A 26639-nucleotide genomic window follows, 5' to 3' on the forward strand; every position below is an offset into this window, starting at 1 on the left:
GTCATTTTTTTTTCTCTCACCAAAGTAAAGCCATTGCTGGGGTGAAACAAATGGCTACTTAGTAGGTCAAAGTAATAGTTAAGAGCAAAGGTGAAGAATTGTAAGGAGAGACCAGATTTCAGGAAGACTGAATAGAAGCAGTCAATCTAGGACACCAGAGTTCTATATTCTTCCTCAAATATAGAAAAAGCTGCCACAGGCTCACCATTGACCACAAAAGGCAGGGGCTCAATTTTATATTTCATCTGAGAGTTGGCACTTCTAAGAAGCCAGTGACCATTAGAACCACAATGTGATGGGGGATCAATAGTGACTTAAAGGGAATAATGCCTCTTTCTGAACCATAACTGATATTTCCTGCAGCAGAGAGCGTTTTCCCCGAGGGCTGCCAGGCAGGGCCCACGCCTTGCCTTCTTACCTCCAGAAGCTTAACAACTGTTGACTGAAATAGTTCCTTCATTTGGATGCCAAATTACATATATTTATATTTACCTTTTTGTCTGAAGCTTTCCTGATTTCCTATGTTCTTTGTGGTACTCAAGAAACAATGGAAATGTTAGCTCAGGATGATGGTGTATTTTTTTTTTTTTTTTTTTTTTTTTTTAGCTTGCTTTGCCATCCAAATCTGCAGCCTGCCAAAGGTCATGTGGGATATAACACTGGTATATTTCCAGGTTTTTATTCTCATTTCTAAGTCCAGTGGGTTCTCTGTATTTAAGAGCCATTCAACTTTTCAGTTTCAAAAAAAAATTAAAATGCTGTGGCAGGATGTTAGAATCAGTTCTTAGAGTAAGAATCATGAGGAATTAAAATAAATGAATTTTCCTGTCGTTAAAATAGCATGTATTTTCACCATTTATTGCTACAGAAACAAATACAAGATGTGTGGATTGAATTCCCTTACTGACCTGGTACTAAGAATAGCAGTTGGTCTTTGCCCATCTGTGCTGCAATCACCAGTGGCCCAGGAATATTGCCAGTTACCCTAGATAGATCATACTTCTCACAGATATCAATTATAGCATCTTAAAGAGGGGAGTTCACCTTGGATTCAATTCATAGAAAAAGCACAAGCTTCCTCTCTTTGGCAAATCAAACAATAATTCTACTTTGCCTTCATACTTTTAGTTTCCATTTTAAAATGTGTGTTGGTTAAAGATTTGAGTTGAGGGAAAATAGAAAATGCTTTTTTATTTACACCCAGCCTTATGCTTCATTCAGAGACCTTATGTCCCAGCGTGTCATCTTGTATTTGGTACTGATTTCACATGAAAAGGCTGAGCTCCTCTATCAGTGTTCAACTTGCAGAGTTGGGGCATCCCCCTGATGTTTGAAATAAACCACTTTTGCAACTAAGAGTATGTTTTAAATGTACTGTGTGGAATTTGAGTCTCCAATTCAGCCCACATGATGCTACCAATAACTGACTTTTAAAATAATAATAATGGCAAAAGACCCCCCACCTTGAGCCAACATAAGATTTCTATATAAAAGTAAACTACCAGTTTAGGAGCTTCTTCTACAAGCAGTTGTTTTCTCTAGATACAGTACGATAGGACACTCCTCCAACCCAACTTCCTTTATCTGCTTCACAATTTAAGATGTGACTGCCTCATTTTCTATTTGGTGTCTCATGTCTGGACACAAAGCAAAAAAGAAAGATGCTAAGGATCTAGGTGGGACTATTAGAAATGAATGTGAGGGTCGGAGCAAAAGGTTGTTATCTAGGAATTTCTAATGGAATTTATAAGCTTATTAAAGAAACCCTTGTTCACTTTTTTACTTCTTCAGTGGTCTCAGGAATGACCTGTTTCTTTTTTATATGTCTTATCTATTGCTTCTTATGAAAATTTCTCCACCTAAAACCACAGAGGAGTTAAATACCAGCTTATTTTGTCGCTAAAGCCAGCCCACAGCTGCTTGGAGTTTTCTCAAGAGGGTAGAAATGCCCCTACCTGCATTAGCCCACCCATTGTAATCTACCTAAGCCTTGAAAGAAGTTGAAAGAGGAAACACTAAAAGAGAAACTCACACTGTCAGGCATTTCATCCTTGGATCTGGTATAAGTCGAATAAGGAGGTCTGGAATTTCCAAGTGGAATGCAATCCTTGTTTTCAGCAACACATAGTTTATTAGTGACCTTGACAGAAGCTGTTTCAGAAGAGTAAAGGGTCAAAAGCATGATTGGAGTGGGTTTAAGAGAAAAATGGGATGAGAGGAATTGAGACAGTAAGTATGGGCAATTCTTTGAGATATTTTGCTATAAAGGGAGTCAACAATTGAAGTAGTAGATGGAGCAGGAAGTGGAGTCAAATTGAGATTTTTTTTCCTGTTAAGGTAACAGTTGTCACTATATGCTGGTATGCTGAGCGGAACACTGCCCTAAAGAAGGAAGCCTTTCCAGTGAGGAGAGAGGGCACAGCTGCTGAAGGAATGTTCGTGAATAAATGAGAGCAGTACTGGTGCTCATCTTGCAGGGTGGTGTCAGACAGAGGAATGTATGTCTATCCAGTACTGGTAGATGTAGGGAGCCCATGGGAATGCCCTTCTGATTGCTTCTATGAATGAATTAAATAAGAGCAAAGAAGACCACATTTGAGAGGTGAGGGTGTGAAATAGTTATCTAGGAAAATGAAAGTATTTTTGCACTAGGAAACTGTAGTGCAATTCAGGTTGCACTTAACTTCATAGTCACGAAGTTAAGTGAGATGAGAAAAGAAAAGAATTATATGTGACCTTGGACATAGTGTGCTAAGGCAGTTTACATAGGTATACTAGCTGCTTTACAAGTGATTGGGTGGGAGAATTAAATGTATCAAAGTATTTTGAAATATAAGACTTAGTTGTTAGGAAAATTAGATTTGGGTTCCTTAGCACTTTGCCTTAGCAAAAAGCTTTTCAAATTTCTAGACAGCCTCTATCTCCAGAGACAGCAGTTGGCTTCTGTCAGTGATTTACTGAGTACCTTAAGTCTCAACAAATGACTTAACCTCCTTTTGCTTTTACCTCTCAGTCTATAAAATGAGGGTAGTAATGTTTAAAGTACAGCAAATGCTGTATAGATAAAGGTGCTAACAAACACAAGGTATTCATAAAATGGTATTTCAGGCCTCACTGGTAAGGTGATCAGAAAGTCAAAAAGATCAGAGCATCCAAATAGCCTCAGACTTGGATGGCAAATGACTAACTTAGAGTTTACAGAGGAAGGAAAAGATAAGATTCAATATAGGCATCACCTACATAGTTACCTTTAATTCTCACAGCTACTCTTCAAGGTTGATTATTAGACTCAAAGCATTAAATAACCAGTTGAAGCCAACTGGTGGAGGTTGGATTTCAATCCAGATTTACCTTATGATACCATACTCTTCACTGCCACCTGTGGAATTGGGCTCACTACATTATAATCATAGAATGTATGTTCAAATTTGTTTACAAATATTATAGACCTATTTTAACCAACTTAATCTCTTCTCTGCCATGAAACATTTCAGTAGAGTTGCCCAATAGAATACAGTTTATGTTTACAAGAAGTCAACTGACAAGGTAGGAACATCTCAAGGAAGGAAGAGTAAGGTAGCTAAAAAGTTGCGCTGAGCTACAAATGCCATTTTCAGACATCCTTTAGGGCAGGAGGGGGCCTGCGAAGAAAAACCATGTATGTGTGGTTATGGGAATACCATATCCACTCTGCTCATTACTGCAATGCAATATATACATTATAAACTCCTCTTAAGAGAAAATCACTGCTGTTAGATTTTGATTTTTGAGTAACAATGGCCCACCTGATAGTGGTGATAGGAAAAGTGTATTTTCTTCCAACAGCTAAAAGGTGATCATACTTCTAAAATTTGTTGAGATTGTCCAAGAAAGTGTGTAAAATACTCATCCATCACTGGAAGCCCCTGGTCAGGAAATGACAGTGCAGTAAATATCTTCAGCAGCCACCTTTTAATGTACAAGCTGTTTTCGGTTGGAATTTTCAGCACTCACATAAAACACACTGTCATGAGTGACTGCTTGTGCTCCAAAGTCATTACTATTGGGATAATGGAACATCTCTCAGCGAATAACCAAAAAACTTTAAATGTCATGTCAAGTTTGTGGAAGCCATTTCCAAGCCCCGTTCAAGGTTACATGAATACTGAGGGTGTCTGTTTTCAAAATGTTAGAGATGTACGAGAGGGAGCACTCATAGGATCGTATGATGTGTGAGTCGGTTAAAAGAAAATTTAGTGTTCCCTGAAAAAATCAATCAGCCAGAGCCCTTTAGTCATTAGTGATGGCCACTTTCTCCTTAGTCTCAAGATCATTGTCACTTACAAATGAAAGAAGGTGTGTGTGTAAATGTCTATATAGATTTGTGTGTATATAATTCTTATCGGCTAGGAAGTTTTAACTTCCAAATTCGTTTAATTGCCAAATTAGTTTAAGGGAAATCATTGAATTTTTAAATTCCTATTACAAACTTTCCTCCTTGGTTTTGTTCAAAAAGAGTTATCATTATTATTCACACTAATACTTCTCTTGGGTGAAAGAGTGTGAAAATGGTTTCTTTACCCCATGCACATTTATTGAGCATCTGTTGTGCAACAAGACCATTCTAGGCACTCACCTACATTGCATTAGTATTCAAAGCTATGTCCCTGATGTCTCAGCTTGCTTGCTAGTGCAGAGATAGATAATGGACAAATAAGCAAGTATATAATGTGTCCTACGGAGGAAAGATTTGGGGTGAAGAGAAAAAGAGTAAGTGATATTTAAGAAAGATGTCAAAGAAGACCTCTCTACTCAGATAGCATCTAACACACAAACCTGAACATAATAACTGAGCCATCGACGTTTCAGGCACATAGGAAGCAGCAGCATTAATGCTATTGAAATGATTGTGCATTGTATTTTAGTTTTTCTTAACCTCTGTGTGTTTATTTTAAATCTAACTTACTCTGTTGAATCATTTCATTTTAATCTGTCTAAAGGACTTGTTTATTGAGGATAATTTTTCTAGATTTATGCTTCATAATGTGCACTGTCCTTTCTTATTGCAGTGATAAGTTTTATGTTTCTTTCATCCTTACTATAGAAAATCAGAAAGTGCCGTTGACAGAAGGGTCACGTTCACACTACAATATCAATTGCCACTCAACAAGGACTCCAGTCGCCAAGGAACTTAATTATAATCTAGACACTCATACGTCTACAGGGAGGATCAAGGCAGTTGAGAAGAAGGAAGCCTGTAACATAGAAAGCAACAGAAAAAAAGAAATGGAACTTCCTGGCTCTGTTTCTAAAAATGAATCCGTTCCTGAAGTTGAGGCCCTGCTGGCAAGATTACGAGCTTTATAAATTAAACTGGTAAAAAATGATTAAGCCAAATATAAAGCTATGCTCTAAGCTATAACACTTGAAAAAAATTGCTTTTTATATGAGTGACTTTATATAGCTTTAAATTATGGTATATATTAGAAAAATAAAGCAAAGCTAAATATATGATTGCAATGCTTTTTCTATGTGCTTGAGGTTTTAGCTTATTCAAGATTGTAATGGGCTTTAATGCTTTCTTTTGGTCTCCTGGTATTCACACATTCTATATTTGGTGGTTATATTATACATAATGATTTAGAGAGCACGTAGGTGACTATGTGTTCAGCAGTGTGTCCTAAATATCTTTCTATGTCACTATAATTGTAATTTTTACATTACTTTATTCAAAATTAATGAATGTGAAATCATCAACCTGAAGTCTTGCTACACATAACCATGTACATTCCATGTATATTATTTATATAGGCCTATTTTCTCCTCAATTGGAATTTACATGCTTTTCAGTTATCGTATCGACACAAAAAACTGAATGTGTCAGATATTTGAGGAGATGGTTGTAAACTCATTATCATTATTATTAAATTCATTTTAGTTAGACCCTGCAAAAGTTAAAAGGCAATTGAGTACATTTCCAAAAATAATGTACTAGGAATGTATGTTTCTCTGCACAATGCATGCACTTTTTTTGTATGAAGTGGAGCTATGTAGTATCGTGTTGCTGAAACTTAGTCAAGTGAACATTTTTTCTCCTAGTGATTAGGACTCAAACAGGATTGCCATTTTGAAACTTTCAATTTTTTTTTAAATTTCTGTGAATGAAAATTGCCATTTTCTTTAACCTGACAATCAATAACTAACAAAAATTGTTTTAAGAAAAGTTTCCCTATGCCGATATTGCAATTTTACCTCACTTGAGGCACTTGTTAATTCTATAGCCAAGAAATAAACTTATTTGCTCTAAATGAAAAAAATCACTTTTTTTTTATCATTAGCATATACTATGAATTAGCTGGAACTAGGATGTTGATATGCAATAAATCTAAGCATATGTTGTTTTATTATGACAATAAGTGGCTGCTGCTCTTTCACCTTCAGTTGAAAATCTGTTATATGGAACTAGTCTTGTGAGGTCCAATGCTTTTTATTTCCTTGTTTAGGTTGACACCTCCTCCTTTCAACTCTAACTTAACAACGTTTAATTAATTAGAACTATGAACCAGTCCCTATTTATAGACATTGGGGAACACAATGTTATCCACAACCAATGCGGGAATAAGCTGTTCTTGTATTTAGTGCTGAAATATCCATTTGCCCTTCAGTCGCAATTCCTATTTTCTAGTGAACCAATCTTAGAAATCATGAAAGGCATTTACACATTTAAGTAGACAGGAGTCCTAACAGCAAGAAAAGAATTTTACTGGTGCCTTAACATGCTTTTGCATGTTTAAAAACAAAGCTGAAATTCAAACAGATAGTTTAGACAATGAAACACCCTGGAAACTGAGGAGCAGCCACAGGGGAGGCAGCCCAGTGAATAAAGGGAATTGAAATGATACAGACTACTAGGGACTGAGACAGACCAAGAGTCCCCTGAACATCTGTCTGCAGGAGCAGAAGGAGAGCCTTCAAGCAGGAGGGCCAGGAGCCACCCCTCTCCCTGACTGCCAGAAACTGGCACTAAGCTGCCCAAATAGGACTGTAGCTGTGAAGAGGAAAACACAGAACAGAGGTTGACAGAGATAAGTGCCAACCAAGAAGCAGATCATTTTCTGTTGCAGATATTTCCTTGATAAATGCCCCTTCAACAATGGACTGGAGGTTATAATGAGGGTTTTTAAATTCATAACATTCCTTTAGCCAACTATAGATGAAAGCTATAGCATTGACCTTTAATTTGAAGGGCAGACATTGAGGTACAATTCCGTGTTTCTGAGCAAACAGAGTTTGTTCATTTGAATTAGTAGATAAAAGGCCAACTCAGTAAACCATCTGACACAGCTCAGTGACTTGATGAGGATGTTCCATCCAGGCTAGTGACAAACCCCAAACAGTTTCTTCCCCTTTCTCTCAGGCCAGTGTAGAGAATTTGGCAAGAACACATAGACAACTGTGCTGTCTCGGAGATCAATGAGTTGTCCCAAAGTAAAGACCTCCGGCTAACAAGTTTTCTGAATCAAATATCTAAGGTAATTTTTTTTTTTTTTTTTTAATTTTCTAGAGGCATGTCTTATTTATTTATTATTTGTTTGTTTGGTTGGTTTATACATGCACTGGGTACAGTCAGAAGCGCGGGAGGGTGAGAGAATTCACCAGAGCCAGAGCGGGGAGCAGAGCAGGCAGAAGGACCGAAGGACACTGCTGAGGGGAGCAGCGGGCGGCAGGAGAGGTCTGCGCGCCATGTGGGACCCTCCTCCGGTGGCCGGGGAGCAGCCGGGGATTGAACCGGCTGCAGAGGTTGCAGGCAGCTTCGCAACCCAGCGCTCAACCGCTGCGCCACCGGGGAGGCCCTCTAAGGTAATTTTTTAAAAAGGAAAGCAATGTAATTATATGCATAGATGCCCTTTGTTAACATATTTGAATATTTAAACAAAGTATATCCAAAACAACATCTAATGTTTTATATGAAGAAATATATTTCAATAATTCATATAAAATTAGTTATGTATAAAAAGTTGCTCTAAAACTATTTCAGTTGTTAGCATACTCTTCAAAAATAGTTATTAATGACTTCAAAATGTTAGTTTAGTCACAAATGATTCCCAAGTGCTTCATATTTTAAAGTATCATAATCTGTTCTAGCTCTGAGTTTACTAGTTAGAGACTAAATTGCTTAGGCTGTATTATATATTTGTGCTAGATTTCATCTTCTTAAACACTTTTATAAATACTTACAGGTAGACCGAGAGCACAACTGGTAGTTTTGTCACAATCTTTAGCACAAACTGTGTAACTTTTGAAAGTAATAGATCCTAACATGTAAACTTAATCTGATTAAAAATCATACTCAAAAGTGAAAATCAAAAAGTTGCATTCATTTTCTTCATATTAAAATATTTTAATGTATTACCTATTCGTAAACTAAAAACCTTCTCTTCCAAAAACTTGAAGCGAAGGGAACACATCCAAAATTATTTTTATGAAGTCAGTGTCACCCTGATTCCAAAACTAGACAGAGCAGCACCATATATATATTTCCTGATCAACATAGATGCAGAAATGTTCAACAAATTATTAGTAAACGAAATTCAGTAATACACTAACAGGATCACATGCCGTATCAAGTGGGATTCATTCCAGGGATGCAAGAATGTTTCAACATACACAAATCAATAAACATGATCCACCAAATCAAAAGGATAAAAAAATTATTTGATCCCATCAATAGATGCAAAAAAAGCATTTAATAAGATTCAACATCTACTTATGATAAAAACTCAAAATGGGTTTAGAAGGAACAACCTTCACATAATAAAGACCAAAAATAATACCAACCCACAACTAATATTTTACTCAATGGTGAAAAGCTGAATACCTTCACTCTAAGGTTAGAAATAAGACAAGAGTACCCACTATCAGCACTTTTACTCACATAATATTAGAAGAGTTAGCTAGAGCAATTAGACAAGAGAAAACTCAGTGTGGAGAATGTGATTTTACACATAGAAAACCTTAAAGATTCCACCAAAAAAAAAATCTTAGAAATAATAAGCAAATTTAGTAAAGTTTTCATGCTATGAAATTAATATATGGAAATATGTTTAATTTTTATGCACTAATGAAATATCAGAAAGAATTTAATCCCATTGATATTTGCATCACAAAAAATGAAATGCCTTGGAATTTAACCAAGGGGATGAAAGGCCTGTACACTGAAAACTAGAAGGTATTATTGAAAGAAACTGAAAAAGTGGAAAGATATTCCATGCTCATAGATTGGAAGGATATCATCAAAATGTCCCTATTGCCCACTACAATTTCAGAGTCAATTACATCAATTAAAGTCCCTATCAACATCCCAGTGGCATTTTCCACAGAAACAGAACAACCAATCCTCAGATTTACATGAAACCACAAAAGATCCCAGACAGCTAAAGCAATCTTGAGGATGCACTTCATTATTTTGAACTATATTACAAATGTTATCAAAACAGTCATACAGTCACATGCAAACAAATGAAATTGGGCCATAGCTTATACCACACACAAAAACTAAGCCAAAAAAATGTATTTAAAAGCCTGAATGTAATACCTGAAACCACAAAATGCAAGAAAGCACATAGGCAGTAATCTCCTTGAATAGGTGTTAGCAATGTTTTTAGTGTTTTTTTTCCTTTTATCTTACACCAAAGACAAGGGAAATAAACGCAAAAATAAACAAAATGAAAAGACAACCTAGTGATTAGGAGTAAATATTACCAAATTATATATCTGGTAAGGGCATAATATCCAAAATATATAAAAAACTTATGAATTCAATGACTTATTTTATTTTAAAAGAGGCAAAGGATCTGATTAGACTTGTTCAAAGAAGATATAGAGCTGGCCAGCAGGCACAATGAAAAGACACTCAAAATCACTAGTCGGGGAAATACAAATTAACTACAATAATAGATCAACTCACCCGCCAGAATGGCTATGACCAAATACAAGAAATAGCAACTTTTGTTACTGGTGAGAATGTGGAGAAAACGGAAACCTGTTCATTGTTGGTAAGAAAGTAAAATGGTACAGCCACTACATAAAACAGTTTGGAGGTTCTTCAAAAAATTAGAGCTACTTTGTGATCCAGCTGTTATACTTCTGGGTATTTATCTAAAGTAAATGAAAACACTAATTCAAAGAAATGTCTGTAGGAATCGGTGGTTGGAAAAGGGGGCAAAATAGAAAAAGGGCATCAAAAGATACAAATTTCCAGTTCTAAAAATCAATCACAGGATATATCATACAGCATGGGGTCCATAGTCAATAATGCAGAATTGAAAATTTGAAAAATTGCTAGGAATAAATGGGAAATACTTATTGTGGTAATTATTTTGTGTTGTACACCTGAAATTAAGGCTGTAAGTCAATTATACATTAATTTTATTTGTTGTTGTTAGAGCCAGGAATTGTAGCTGGCAGAGACCTGGTAATCAATTATGTCTGGAGAATGGTCATGAGTGTTTTTAAAATGTGTCCCAGGGCCAGATTGTTGAACCATTCCTCTAAGGGCCACCCTTTGGCAACACACATGGTGTTGCCAAAAAAACAGACACTACATGTTATTTCAGGATTGAATCCAAATAGTCCCATAAAATGAAAATAGTGGAACCTTAAACTATAAAAGTTCATCCCTAAACAGAGCTTTGTCTTTTTTTTTAAAAAAAAAAAAAAAAAAACAGGAACTGGGGTACAGTCAAAGGTGCAGGAGGGTAAGAGAATTCTCCAGAAACAGAGCGGGAGCAGAACAGGCAGAAGGACCAAGGACACTGCTGAGGGGAGCAGTGGGCGAGACAGAAGAGATCTGCCGTGCCAGGTGGGTTTCTCCCTGGCTGTCCAGGAATCGAACCCATGTACAGAGGCTGCACACAGCTTCACAGAGCAGTGCTCAACCCACTGTGCCACCGGTGAGGCCCAGACCTTTGTCTTTTAAAATGAGTAGAAAACTTAAATAAGGGACCAGGAAAATGAATAACTATAAGAAAGTGAAAATCAAAATCAACAAAAAACTATGAACCAGAGACACTTTTTGGGGGTGGGGGCGGGAGGGGAGGGATTGGGGTCAGAATGGGGGGGGTTGCAATTGTATGGGGAATATAAAAATAAAATTTATTAAAAAAATAAAAATAAAATGAGTATAAGCAGTTACAGTTGGGGGTGGGATCTCAGGTAGAATGAAAGTTAACTGTTCTCTAATTAGGGTCTGACTCTAGAGGCTTCTGTGTCTCCATTCCAACACTCCAATTAGATTACTTGATTTCAGCACACACTGTTGAGACATCTCCAGAGATAAGAACTTAAAAGGAATCTTGGTTTCTTTCAGGAAAACTTAAAATGATAATTTTTCCCGTATTCATTTTGAACGCCAGCCATTGGACCAAAAAAATGCTCCAGAGATATTGCCTCCTTAATTAATATGACCAACATTTTCCATGTTCTTAGGGATCTACATTCTTATGAAATGTATAATTTTCTAAAATTCTGAGGATGGAATTGGAAGCCAAATTTCTAGATCTCTTTAGGGGTAGTGCATTTGTTTACAACAACCTTTTTAAAGTATCTTAGGAATTTCTATTATGCAATTTTTTTAAAAAAATTGCAACCAAAGTATGAGATTTTCTACTTTCTCTTGGCATTTCTAGTCCATGTTATTATAAACCAATTTCAAAAAAATCTTTCTCCTGAATTTTTAACAAAGGATTACTAAAAATTTAAAGATGAACTTCCCATGTCTTAGATTTAGAATGAATCCAAATATCTTATGTATAACTAATGAAACTGGTGGTCAAATAAAGCAAGTGGTAGGAAGGTATAAAATAGATGAACAAAACAAGCATTCTAGTGAATTATTTCTTAAGCGCAAGACCCAAATCTCAAATTTCCTAAAGTATGTGTTTTTGCATTTGTTGATTCCTGTGGCACATTCATCTTTGCATCAAAAAGCAGATTAGGGCCTCCCAGGTGGCGCAGCGGTTGAGCGCTGGGTTGCGAAGCTGCCCGCGGCTGCAGCGCCGGTTCGATCCTCGGCTGCTCCCCGGCCACCGGAGGAGGGTCCCACATGGCGCGCAGACCTCTCCTGCCGCCCGCTGCTCCCCTCAGCAGTGTACTTCGGTCCTTCTGCCTGCTCTGCTCCCCGCTCTGACTCTGGTGAATTCTCTCACCCTCCCGCGCTTCTGACTGTACCCAGTGCATGTATAAACAAAACAAACAAACAAAATAAATAAATAAATAAAAAACATGCCTCTATAAAAAAAAAAAAAAAAAAAGCAGATTAACCGTAAGTATTTAATAATATGTATATTTAACTTAATATACTTAATAGCATTACAAAGGCAAATATAGTTAAGTATGGATATATATTAATATGGATTTATACTGATTAATATATAAAATGTATCATTTGTAATAATTTCAAGGCTCAATATGTGTACATCTGTTTCTATTAAAATAAGCCAAAATTAGGGCCTCCCGAGTGGTGCAGCAGGTTGAGCGCAGCGCTTGTGAAGCTGTCAGCAGCCTCTGCAGCACGGGTTTGATTCCAGGCCGGCCAGGGAGATACCCACATGGTGCAGCAGACCTCTCCTCTCTCACCCGCTGGCTCCCCTCAGTAGTGTATTTCTGTCTGTCTGCCTGTTCTGTTCCCCGCTCTGTCTCTGGTAAATCCTCTCACCCTCCTGCACCTCTGGCCTATACCCCAGTTCTTGTATAAAAATAAATTAATCTTAAAAAAAAATGCCAAAGTTAGGCCCCCACAATTTAAACTTCATAACTGAAGGACCCAACCTCTAAGAGAAGCTTGATTTCAAAAAGGGAGATTTCTTTCCTTCCTTTGTTTCAGGCACAAATACTTGACCCTTTTAGTGCAATACCAACTAGGTGCCTAATAAAAACAAGCAAGTGCCTCTCCAGCCAGAAAAAGTGACATTTTCTTTGAAAGGTGTCATCTTGAATCCTTTCTTTTCGTTAATGACCTAACAAGAGCCATTCTGATTATGGTGAGAGCTGTGACTGACATTCCACACCTGTGGCCTACCCAGCACTTCAGAGTCAAATTTGACTGTGATAATAAATAAAATCTTGCCATGCTATCATAGGATATTTGGCAAGGACAAGAATTAACGCACCTTTATAACTACCAAAGGAATCTGATGATATTTCTAACATGTTCTCACACATAATTGCCTGACCTTCCTGTATCACCCTCCTGAATCATAGCTTTTATCTGTAACCAACTCCTCCTTCCATAGTCTGTCCCCCAAATAAAGGATTGCTTACCTGAAGAAAACAAATATGGGTCTTTTTAAAATCTAAGAAAGTCAGTTAAGATGCCCTGGAATTCACTCCATTTTCTACAGAACATTTACTGCCTCCATTAGATTAAATGTTTCTCACTTTATGAAATGAATACTGAAGATCTCAGAGATAAAAGGACCTCATCAAGCATTGGGGCCTCCCTGGTGGCACAGGGGTTAAAGATAGTGCTGCCAACCTATTGCCAGCCACTACAGCACCAGTTCGATCCCTGGCCAGCCAGGGAGCTACCCACATGGTACAGCAGACCTCTCCTGCCTTGCCCACTGCTCCCCTCAGCAGAGTATTTCAGTTCATCTGCCTGTTCTGCTCTGCACTCTCTCTAGTGAGTCCTTTCACCCCCTGCACCTCTGGATTACACACCAGTTCTTGTGTGAATAAATAAAATCTTAAAAAAAATAAAAATAAAAGGTCCAGCTTCATTCCTTAATAACTTCTGGGGTCCCAGGATGTTGTAGGAAGTCTATCCTACATATTCACCCAGTTCACCAGTTTACCACACACTCCTAAACATCAGTTCCTTTATACTGGCAAGCATTGGGAAGAGTAGCCTCCCAGGTATTCTCTCATGAATTCATATGGAAAAGAAGTTTTTTGATATGTTGTGATAGCATTTCTCATACTCTCTAGAGAAGCTCAGCAGTGTCTGCCTGATGAAACAAAGGCAAGCACACTTATGTAAGAACAGGAATACTTCAAGAAAACAATGTTAAGCAGGAAGATACTCATGGCACGTGGGAATGACATCCATGCCTGTGGAGACCAGATAAATGCCCTATACACATGGAGAGCCTCATTTAGGATGACCATTCTTTGAACATGCCTCGGGTATAACATGAGAAAAACAAAATTTCATTTGGGTAAGCTCCAATCCTCCTGAGACACTGCGATTTTGTTACCCTTTTGACTTATGCTATATTCTTCAGTCAGTAGAGTTCTTTAGGTAGATGATCATGACAGTGTTACCCCTCCATTTACTTTTAAGGGTTAAAAGTAAACTAGTGGACAATTGAGAAGCAACAAACTGAGGGAATCAACGCTCACTCACTAAACTGAACCCCAACGCACACCTTCTGGTGTTCTTTCAACCTCAATACCCTTGTCAACACCAGTATGTCTTCAAAGGGAGCTTCTTCCCCTTTAATGCTAAAATCAAAGCATGGACAAAAGTCCTTTCTTCCATTCTCTATGCAGAATCGAGACAAGTTTGAACTTTCAAATGGAGCTATAAAAGCTCCAAGCAGAAAGAAAATAGAGGTAACAAGAAATATAAAGATACATAAGCTAGTAAACCACAGTTCTTGTCCTCCACAGAAACATCCCTTCCCATTTTGAGAAGCTGAGCACAGTGTTCTGGCAGCTATGGCTATAAAGGGGTCTAATAGCACGTGCTTGAACAAATCGGCCCCATTATAGTTTCAGGGAACCTAACAGGATGACAACCATTGATTCAGACCCAGAATTATATCCTCTATGTCCCTGAAGATTGTCTAGCCATTTTGGCCTCAGAAACAAGACACCGGGTCCTGCCTGACTACAGTACTGTTAGCCACACTAGAGTTAGCTGGACCCTGAGTTTGACGTCTTTATTGATTTGGTATAGAATTCCTTTGCTATAAACTGCATGATGCTAAACACCAATCACTTTCAGGAATCATACCACTGCACCATGGCACGTGTGTGGGGACAGAGACCGTGCATGGAGTTAGAAAGGCAGAACAGGGTGCCTGAGATTGTTGGTTTGTTGAAGGATGAGATAAGAGAATCCTGCACAGTGAGGACTGGAAGCAACCCAAATGCACAAGTATGTTTGACTAAGTTTAGAGCGAGGGAGGACTCATAGAAAGCAGGACAGCAGCCTTCAGATCCTTAAGAGACTCAGATGAAAAAGATAATGCTCATTCTGTGTGTCTCCAGAGGATAGGTTGAGGGCCAACAGCACATATGGAAAAGCAAGCAGCTCTCCTTTAAGACGAAGAAGTCATTAAGTCTTAGAATATGAGCAAGTTTTTATGAGGGAAAGTGGAGGTCATATAATTTGAACCCCTCTTTTCCTATCTGAAGGGTGGAGTGAATTTATACCCCCACCATGATGGAGTCCATGTCTCTCTGTTGTTTGCACGCCCTGCCCCACCCAACCCTATCACAGCCTCTCTCACCGAGTTCCCTCAGTAAGCAGAGATCAGTCTCCCTTCAACTGGGAGACAATGCAGGATCTATGACAAAGGTGGTAGGTTGGCATATATGAGCACTGAAGGACTATACTCCTGGAATCTGTGTTCTGTGATTTTATGGAATCACAAGTGGGCCTGCTAGCCTTGGGGCTTATCACCTTCTTCATACCATCACATATTCTGCTTGCTTATCTCATTGAGGAACATAATTACTGTCTTGGTTTATTCATGTGCCTGCACCAGGTCTTGCAACTGAAATAAATCAGCCGTATCTTAGAAAGAAATGATCTGGAAAGGCAGCAAGTCCAGGGAGAAGGAGGATCTGCTAAAGGTCTGGGCTGGTGTGTTGCCTCAGTGGAAGTGATGAAGCTGCTCATTCACAGGGTGCAGAAAAGTGAGGAAAATATTAACTAACGTGGGGTAGCCTTACCTGCTAGGCATGTTATATGTTATATGTCTTAGCTCACTATATTTGTCTAACTCACTAAAAAAGAATTGCTCTTGGAGCCCATTTTACCAGTGAAGAGACTAAGGACCAGAGAAGTAGTTTAGCCATGGTCACACAGCTAGTAAGGAGTGAACTTTGGATTAAAATCTAGATATTCCAAAACTCTATACCCTGCAATCTTCAACTGTCTCCTCCTTGTGTAGTTCCAAACTACCTCCTGGAAAAATCAGGGGAAAGAAACAAACATCTTATGTGTCCCATGCTTTTACAGCCAGTTTGTTTTCTCCTACACAAAACCGACTTACCACTCAGCTTCATATATTTCTTTCAAAATGCCATGATTTGCCAGAGTCTCTAATACCAAAAATGCAAAGTAGATTTTATAAAACATTTTCCCATTTGAAATCCTGTCATCACTGCTCCTATTTGAGAACAGTTTTGTCAAATAATCACACATATAAATTTAAGGTGACTTTAAACATGAACATTTGCTGCCAGAGTTGGTCAAGATGACCAACTGTTGACAGGAATTTAGGATCCTCTGAGACTGGTTCACTTTCCAGGCACTGCTCCCACCAGGACTGCTTTTCTTGAACACATGAACAGTCTGTCAAAGCCCTCCGAGTTTTGAAGACTCATGAGATTTTAGTAAGTACAGTATGTACAAGAGATGAGTCTTCCCAAACCGTTAGCCTCTCTGCAAAATAACATGGTTCATCATTTTTGTTTTTTCCCTTGGCTTCCCTTTTTCTTTCTGGCCTTTCTTCCTAAGTTTAGGAAGAAATAGAAGTGAAATACTTAAGTAGCAACTTTGACAAGATTTATAGTCTGCCAAAATAATCACTTTTTTAAAAAAAAGTTGTCCTTTTCATAATTTCTAGAATTTTAAGAGCATTTGAGCTTCATTTTTTAAAAAAACAAATTCAAAATGTGTGAAGTCTTAAGAAGTTTTAGTCCATTCATCAAGGTATTTCTCACACCTTAGATTGGTAGCAAGCTGTGCATTTTGGAATAACATATTTTGAGAGATTTCTGAATTTTATCATTTGGATACAAGGCAATTTATGTTCCAAATTGCATTGAAAGTAAGAGATTGATTGTGGATGATCTGAACTTGGTCTTGGCTGCCTCCTGTACATGTGGTTCTCCCATTCCATAACTAGCAACACTAACAAATGAGTAACTGAATTTTTAAAGACAACTTAAATAAAAAGCAAATTTGCCCACTGTCACTAAAGCAGTCCAGTAAAAACCTTTGTCTATCCCTTTGTTTTCACAGTTAATTCTTTTAAAGTTAAAAGTTGCTGACATTATCTCAGCAAGCAGATCTAATAGCATATGTATCCATTATCTGCTTTGCTTACAAAGACATGGGCTATGTTTTATTAATCACTATCTTTAGTGTCTTAGGTGATAACCTGGCATAAAGCTTAATAAAGTTTACTTCAACTGTTTTGAAAACAATGATTTCACCATCTGTTTAATGAAGAAAGACCAAGGGATCCCGTAGAGAATGACCTTGGCTTATTCATGGACAACTCTTACCCTTTTTGCAAAGGTCCATCAATGTATGTAAAATAGTGATTTGCTGAAACTCACATTATAGCTGTTCAGATGTCAGCCCTTACCATCAACCCCTTCATTCAATAATGACAGCGCCTCAGGTAACCCCTGGGGATACAATAAAGCTCAACAAACAGAGTTCCTTCACTGAAGAGTATCTAATCCACCATGGAAGACAAACAGAGTAAGTGTGCTTGCTATAGGAAGCACAGCCTTGAAAAGGAGACTGTAACTGAGTTGATGGAAGGATCAGTATGCTCTCCTGGGTAGTAAGTTAAGTTGAAGTGGAGAAGAGTGGGCAAAATGTGGCAAGCCAAGAGTGCCAGGTAGAGGGAACATGTACTGAGGATTTACAGAAGGAACCTAATGAAATTTTCATTTCAGGACACAGACCAGGTCTGAGGTTGAAGAAAAGCTTCCTATATAACACACTGATGCCCATATTTTTTCTTAAACCATTGGAATTTTTAAAAATCTGTAAAAGGGTTGTGTAAATGTTGCTGAGCCAAACTACAAAGAGAAAATAATTACTCAGTATCAAATATCATTAAATTTTGTTTCATCTTCATAAAAGCAAAATATAATTAAATTAGGAGGCTTCAATTTTTCATTAATTTTATATGCATCAGAATTTCTATATTTAAAACATTGCAAGGTGAACATCTGTTATTATATTAATTATTGCATAAAGTCTGCACGAAATTATCTTGGTATTTAAGGCAAGCACACCACCTTCCTACTTGATACATTTTCAGTATATGCTTCTTGTGATTGTTTTAGAAAATAACCATAAAGTTTCAGATTAAATCTGTAATTTTTACTGGTACAAAATGCCATTAGATCACCCACATCACTGTAAGATATACATTCTTTAAAAATGTTAGGGAGGAAAAAATAAGAATACATAAAAATGACCATTTTATCTAATTTTTTTTCAGACAACTCTTTTTTTTCCTCTATAGATGCAGATTTTTCTGACAAATACTAACAGTAGTGTTTTGTCTGGGATCTATAAAGGCAAGGTTGTATCTACTAGGGAGCTTCCCAGAGATAGCCATTTCCAAACAATAGAGCAAAAATGCATAGATCAGCCTACTAATTTATGCTACATCAATTTTACACACCCAGAAAGCATGAAACTTTAATATGATCTCACCAAAGTCAAATAAGCCAAATAGAAGCTACCAAAACAGGCCCAGTCCTTTCATCTAAACAAGCTGATGTCATGCCACCTCTGAGAGAACACAATGTGTTCAGAAAAGGCAGTGTGGCCATGCTTGGAAATGAATGTTAGACAGCAAAGAGCTACAAAAGTAGCTCAAAACAATGTGCCTGGGAGCCCAAAGTATTTAATGTGTAGTTTTATTTCATTTTGGGGGTAAATGTATAGGGGTAGAGAGGCCATAAGCTTATTTGACAACTGTGAAGGTCCCAAAGAAAATGAGAAGTGACAAGAAATAGTCGGGGACTCGATTCTCAAATGTGTAGCAGAAACTTCAGGAGTAAGATGCCAGATGGCTTGGCCAAATGAGGGATCAGGCCAAGTGAAAGGGCCACAGCAACATGAGCCCTTTGAGTTCCCAGTTCTTTTACAGTAAGAGAAACAGAGCAGGTCACCCAAGACTGGGTTCTCAGCTATCAGTGGAGCTGTCAGCTATCAGAGGACTCTGGGTCCTACTGGAGTCCGTATCTCATAATCTCCTTCTGTCACTGACTCTGATCTCACACAAACCTCCAGGCCCCTGTTCTAAATAATTACCATCATTCTTTACTGTAGAGCAAGCATATGGACAAAACTATAGCCTAAAGAACCATCTGTTCTCAAAAATCCTAGAAGGACAAGCAAGACTTACGGAACAGCTTTTTTAAATAAAGTCCATAAAATTAAGAGTTCTAGGTAAATGAAAGTAAACTGAATAATTCTCTTCTATGTCAATGGATTAGAGCACTAGACACCCCTCCCCCCAAATTGATGAGAATTACAATTGATGCTGGTAGAGGTCAAAGCTTCATCTCTCATTTCTGGGCCTATGCCATCCCTAAAACCTCCCCAACTTAGTCAGTCAAAGGCTATTAGGCTGTTGGAGACCGAAGAGCTTCTTTCTGAATATATGGAAAGAGTATGGAAAAAAATCCTATGATCAACACACTCTCATAAAAGCTTCTATATTGCTATGATGGGGACCAAAAGAATGAAAACTTAAAAGATTCACAGCCTCTTTCTTTAAAACCAAGATTCCTTTCCTTGGATTGTTCCATGGAGGTCAGGTTATTGAGAGGAGTGAAATATCTGGGGAAACGGTATAAGAAGGCAGTAAAATTTATATTGAAGCAAACTGGCCCAACCACTATGGAAAGCTGTCTGGATATTTCTCAGTCTACTAAAAATGGAGCTACCATATGACCCAGCAATTCCACTCCTAGGGATCTACCCAAAGGACACAAAAACAGTGATTCAAAAGCACACCTGTACCCCTATGTTCACTGCAGCACTATTTACAATAGGTAAAGCCTAGAAAACAACCCAAATGCCCCAAAATAGATGACTGGATCAAGAAGATGTGGTACATATATACACAATGGAATATTATCCAGCAATCAAAAAAGATAATTTCATGCCATTCACAACAATGTGGATGGAGCTAGAAGGAATTATGCTCAATGAAATAAGCCAGAAAGGAAAAGAAAAATACCGGATGGTTTCACTTATAGCAGGAATATAGGGAGACCAAATAAGACATCAGTGTAAAAAAATAATAGTGCAAAACACAGCAAAGCAAAAATGGACAATTATAAATCAGAGACATCCTGCAGGGGAGGAGGCGGGAGAGGGATGAAAGGGAGCGAGGGAGGAGCACAGGGGACTGAGGTGATGGTGCACGGAAGCACTGGTGAAGGAAACTATGGGGACTAAACCTGAGGGGGTGGGGGAAGTAAATATTGTATAAAAATGAACAACGATGTAAAAAAATTTTTTTAATAAAAAAAATTTATATTGAAGCCAACAGAGAAGATTTATGAAGGGAGGAAGACATAAAAAGAGGGAAAAATGCAGAAATTTCCGGGGGTGTGTGAGGAGGGAGTATTTTTGCAGCCCTTGCAGACCTAGTGGAGATCGGTAGGTGAGAAGGAATTGGGAGGTATTTTTCTGTGTGTGCCATGTATGAAGCCTGGCAATACTGCTTCCCCCAAACCTTTGGGAAACACCCATCTTATTCCCCGCAACTTCTGGAGTCAGGTGAGGGGCAGGTGTACAGGGCTCAGCTATATGCAGGTAATATCTGAGGGCCAACAAAAACAGTGGCTTATTTCAGAAGGAGACAACTCTGCTGAGATTTCTGCAGCCTAGGTTCAGAACAGCACATTACTTAGTTTTTGTTCTGTCATTTTAAGCCTTTTGTTTCCTCTAAATATAAGACTTGTTGCTGTTATTTTTGTACTCTCAAAACTGCAGTTTCAGCTTCCAGATCACATTCCCATCCTTCATTGTCACAAACCAAACGGTTCTAGTAGAAAACACAGTTCTGCTTAACTTTCGGCATCTGAGATGAACCCCCCAGACAGTGCCTCCACACAAAAGAGTGAGAAGACCAATTGTTTTCACCCAGGAGATCCAATTAACTAATGAGGTGATTCTGACATTCATGGGTGAACCACCACACGGTGCTTAAGGATTCATCTCAAAGGGACTTCTACGAAAAATCATTAGAGAAAAAAAGTTTTCATTCTCAGGTCATTTTGAGCAACTCTTGAAAAATTTGCCACTATTTTACTTAGGGGTGAGTGTAGACATGACAGTGGAAATAAAGAGCCTCAAGACTCATGGTTCAACACAACAGCAATGAGCTCCTGCCATCAGGGACAATCTAGAGCAGTCTGAAGTTGGCACGGGGTGGAGGGTAGAGTATTCCACACAGTCACTCTGAACCTAGGCTGATGGTGGCTTTGCCATTTCAGCATGTGGCTTTGCTATGCAGGGGGCTGGGAGGTAGGAGAGTGGGCAGTCGACAGACTAGAGGCAAAAATAGTATAGAGGACACTGGGCCATTTGACTGTTCAGAGCAGCAGACACCATTAGCACTCCTTTCTACTGAAGATAATTTAGGCACTGTCCTTTAAGGAAAACTGGAAAACTGTAGTTGCTCTGTGCCCATGGGAGGGGAGAACAATGGGAAAACTGAAGATTTCCACTACAGCCACTTGGCTGATCCTATTTCTGCCTTTCAGAATATTGTTTACATATGCTAATAAATATAGAAGGCGCACAATAAAGGAGTCCTGTTAATAGTGACATAATATAGATGACAACAGGAATTTACAGATGTGTTTTATTAAAATGATCTCTTGTAAGATGTGGTATATACACACAATGGAATACTATTCAGCGATCAAAAAGAAAAACTCATGCAATTCTCAGAGGGTCTGCACTCGTGCTGCTAGTTGTCTGAGGTCACAGCCCTTGAGGTTACTTGAGTAAACGACATCAGAGGATGAGATCTCTGGTGGCAGAGTCCCACCAGGGCTGGCAAATCCCCAGGGGAGAATTTCCATTCAGTGAACATGGACATGTTTATTTAATATGAAAATGGTCACAGGCAATTTTCTTGCTCTCTCCTTCAACACAATAGGACATACCACTTGCTCATCCACCTTGAAGATGTAGCCTTGAGGGTCCCTGTGTGGCCTCTACTTTACCTTGTCCCCTTTGCTATAAAATACCACCCAAAAAAATGCAGACCGAAGACACCAGGGGTGTGGACATCCTCAGGGTGAAAACTGTCTGGTCCTCAGGCGTCACACAGGATCCTACTTTAATTTCACTTTTGACCTCTGAAAATTATTCAGTTTTTTTCAGGCTCAGCTAAACTTGAGATTTTTGTCCAGCAATTTTAGTTGCTGTCAGCAGGAAAAATTTTCAGACTATTTATTCCCTAATACTGCAATTAATAATTCATCCTGCATTATTTCATATTTTCCTGACATACTTAACACCCATATATACTTATTCCGAGGTCATAAAACTGTTCAAATGTTTTCTGCTAGTATTTTATTGCTAGACTTCTCCCCCCCTTGAAATCTTTGATTCATCTGTAATTTGTTGTGATATAAGTAATAAAGCTGGGAATTCAGTTTTATTTTTTTACAAATTTTTAAAATAGTTACCCTAACACCTTTTATTAAGTAATCATTACTTTCTCTAGTAAATAGAAATATTACCATTTTCATAAATTACTTTCCTGATTCTTGCACGATGTCCAGGCTCTCTATTCTTTGATTTGTCTTCTATTTAGTGTTCATTTGTTTTCAGTTAGTTACATTTAAAAATTTAAAACTCATTCATTGCTGTAACTTTTAAAGTTGATTTTTAGAATTTTCCTATTCTTGAACATTTTTTCTTTCATACAAATTTTAGAATCATTCTATCAATTCTCCCTATAAGCCTGTTAAAAATTTGACTAGATGGACATGGTATTTCAACACTCGCTTTTATCATTTTTTAAAAAAAAGATTTATTTATTTATGCATACAAGAGCTGGGGTACAGGCCAGAGATGCAGGGGTGGGGTAAGAGGATCCACCAGGGACAGAGTGAGGAACAGAACAGGCAGATTGACTGAAACACACTGCTGAGGGGAGCAGTGGGCAAGACAGGAGAGGTCTGCTGCGCCATGTGGGTATCTCCCTGGCCAGCTGGGAATCAAACCCACGCTGCAGAGGCTGCGGATTGCTTCATAGTAGAGTGAGTGCTTAACCCCTGTCACCACCAGGGAGGCCCTCCTCTTTTATCATTTTACAAATGGTATTATGAAAACATGGCTGTTATTTCCATAAGGGGACACAGTCAGAAAACACATGGCATTAAAGAGAAGGTAATAAGGGGACTATTTGCAGAGTTGTGAATAGGCATAGAGGGACCAACAGAAGATGGAGACGAACCCAGGGAGAGAGGGGAAGTTACTAGCACCCCTGAACCAGCAGGAGCAAAGTGAAGCCCCTGAGACTAGAGCTCACAAGTGGGATCAGATGACAGGAACGTAGCCACTGACCAAATCCAGGGAAGGAGCAGAGAGAAGACTTGTGGGATAGGCAAAATACGTAAAAGAGGTCAAGAGGTACAAACAAGTACCTCATAAAAGCAGTCAGTCATGGGAATATAATATCCAGCGTGGTGATGCTAGGCAGTCATAATGTAGAACATGCTTGAAAGTTGCCAAGAGAATGGACCCTAAAAGCTGACTTTGTATAGTTACATGGTAACTAGACTTACTGCGAACATCATTTTGCTATGTATACAAATATCAAGTTATTATGTTGTACCCCTGAAATGTTAATTAGACCTCAATTTAAAAACTTGGGAAAATAGGGCCTCCCTAGTGACGCAAGGGGTTAACACGCAACCTATGAAGCTGACTGCAGCATGAGTTCCATCCCCAGCCAGGGAGCAACCCCCATGGTGCAGCAGACCTCTCCTGGCTTGCCGACTGCTCCCCTCAGCAGTGTATTTCAGTGAATCTGCATGTTCTGTTCCTCACTCTGTCTCTGGTGAATCCTCTCATCCCACCCCCCCAACCTCTGGCCTCTACCCCAGTTCTTATATACATAAATAAATCTTCAGATAAAAATAAAAACTTGGGAAAATGAAAGAGAAAGAATAGGGACAGGAAAACAGTATGCTGACCTCCCTCATCCTGCCCCCTCCTCTGCAGCGGGTGCCTGCTCTTGGTCAGTTTACAGAAATCACCATGGACAGGACAGGCCAGGGAGTAGATTTGGAGGCGATAGAGGTAGGTAACTAGCACAGTTCAATTTCTGGCCTGGAAGATTTTACACTTGCAACACTGAAGTGTTGTTAAAATTTGAAATATATTCACAGAGAAACTCTATTGAAAGTCATCCCAAAGAAATAAAGTGACTCATTACCCTGTAGCCAGATGACTTTGTGAAAATCAGATGCATTGTTACCTGAATTGGTAACAGTTGTTTTTCACTTGAGGTACAACATGTTCTAGGCTGCAAACCTTCCTTGTCAGATGGTAAAGCTGAAATTTTCCTGGTGACAGAACAGCAGCAGGCAGACTGCAGGTTTCCTCTATCCCTTCCCTCAACACACAGAGCCTTATATTCCATCTAATATGACAGGGTGATCTCTGCTTAGCTTCAACTCAAAACACAGTTTTCTACTTCCTGATTGTAAAATCCCCAAAGATGCCTCAGTTTTTTTTTTTATTCCAAGAAATGCACATGAAAATCTTTCCGCCAAAAAATACCCACAGAACCTAATAAACAGTAACCTAAATTCAAGAGCACCTGGAGAGTGCTTAGCAGGTGGGAAGAAATTTCCAGAAAGTTTATTTGGAATCATCACTCTCCCCCTTCCAATCATTTCTCTCCCGATTAAACACACGAATCTGTGGTCAAATGCATTTGGCTCAGAGTGGGAAGAGAAAATCCCAGGGAGATCAGCTTTGTCAGTTCTCTGCTAGATGAGAATTTTCTCTCCAGATTATACCCAGGACCAAGGTGGAGTCCATGCCTTTGTTCAACAGCACAGACACAGCCACTCTTTCTGGGACAGCGTGGGCAGCATCAGGATGCAGAGCATACAGTGGCTTCAGCTGAAGGGCAGACTGGGCTGCAGTGAACTCTCAGCCCTCACATTATCGCCAGTCATCTCCCCTATTATATGACAACAGGGTGGTATTAACCACGAGTCATTGTTTTCCATGGAAATAACGGCCTTCAGGCCTGATAATGTACTTTGGCATCAGGGCATCAAAGTAAATGCAGACACTGCCCCTGTGCTGGCCCTGGCTGCTCTGATAAATCGCCCATCAATGGAGTCTCGGAGAGAGACTCTAGCAAATGAACAGATTATTGAATTTTTTCAGGTCATTTGAAGTATGAGTGCCTGCCTAGGATAAAGAAAGCAAATAGGTCTGTCTCTTTTCTGAGTCACGTTCTTTGTGATGCAGCTTCTTGAATAGAACAGGGCGGGCGGCACTGACCCTGAGGCCAGGCTTACATGGCTAATTTTAGAACATCATTTCTGGTTAAAGCACCATGTTGTGGATATATTTTTTTAATAATTCCAGAAACAGATTTGTTTTTTGTTTGCATTCTGGAAGGGTCTGTTCTTTCTTGAAATCTGCTCTGTTTACCTTCTATGGCCCCCTGCTCTCCTGGGTCACTCGTTTTTGCTTTGTTCCTCCACTAAGTGTGTAAATGAAGATCATCTCCCAGCTCTGCCCTTGTACACAGAGTCTTTCTTCTCGCTACACCCCCAGTAATCCACCCAAGATTGCATCCTCAATTCAAACCCCTCACTGAAGCCCTGGACTTTCTCACCTGTTGTATACTCAAGCTGCATGTACAGAAACAGAACTGGCTGTTGTCCTTCAACACCATTCAAAAAAGAAATAGTCCAAAATGGAGTCTTTCCTGATGGACCGCAGAGACTTAACACCTAACCTAATAAGTTTCAGTAGTTCAACAAAGCGAAATTCTAAGCCAATTAGTTTGGAGTTGCCTAATCAGCATCCCTGGAGAAATCTGCATAGGAGGCCCCCTACGCTCCCCTGACCACCTTGTCCTGCTCCCCCCTTGTTCACTCATTTCAGAGCCTTTCTCCTTGCTGGATGGAGGCTGCCCAACTGATGAATCATTTAATTTGGCCAGTGAGATCTCTCAATTTATACAGATGAATTTTGTTTTTCAGCAATACCAAAATTGTCCCTACTCCCAACATCACTGCTTCTTCCCTACTGACCGGAAACCATTTTCTAGAACTCATGATGAAAACGGTTAATATCACAGTTTTCCTGAGCTATTCATTGTCTGTTTTCATGTGAGACTCTTTAAGATCTTTTACTGAAATAATTATAATCATTCTCCTCTAAACTCTTCTGATTCAGTTCATTAGAGGGTGCTTCCACATTACTCATACTAGAAACCCTCTCTAATCACATACCTGCTTTTTCCAAACTCTTGCTGTGGCTCCCGACTCCCTGTCTAGGAAACTACTGGCTTCATAGCTTAGCATGGAAGGAGCTGCACCAGACTCCAACTAACTCCAGTTCTCCCATTATCCCCTAGACTAAGGGCCAGCAAACCAAAACCTAT

General features: G+C 38.9%; 1 protein-coding gene and 1 long non-coding RNA gene across 3 annotated transcripts in view; one reads left to right on the forward strand and one right to left on the reverse strand.

The window, feature by feature from the left end:
• The window catches only part of DIAPH3 (diaphanous related formin 3), a 454058-nt gene extending 447640 nt beyond the window's left edge, over positions 1–6418 (forward strand). The window contains 1 exon segment of the mRNA XM_054701595.1: positions 5084–6418. Within this exon segment, the coding sequence (XP_054557570.1) occupies positions 5084–5346 (263 nt within the window). The 3' untranslated portion in view covers positions 5347–6418.
• Positions 1–26639, reverse strand: part of LOC119259973 (uncharacterized) — a 78320-nt gene that overhangs the window by 49538 nt on the left and 2143 nt on the right. The gene's annotated exons all lie outside the window — the stretch shown is intronic.

Source organism: Talpa occidentalis, unplaced genomic scaffold (genome assembly GCF_014898055.3).
Source record: "Talpa occidentalis isolate TD23 unplaced genomic scaffold, MPIMG_talOcc4v2.1 talOcc4.5, whole genome shotgun sequence".
NCBI classification, from domain to species: Eukaryota; Metazoa; Chordata; class Mammalia; order Eulipotyphla; family Talpidae; genus Talpa; species Talpa occidentalis.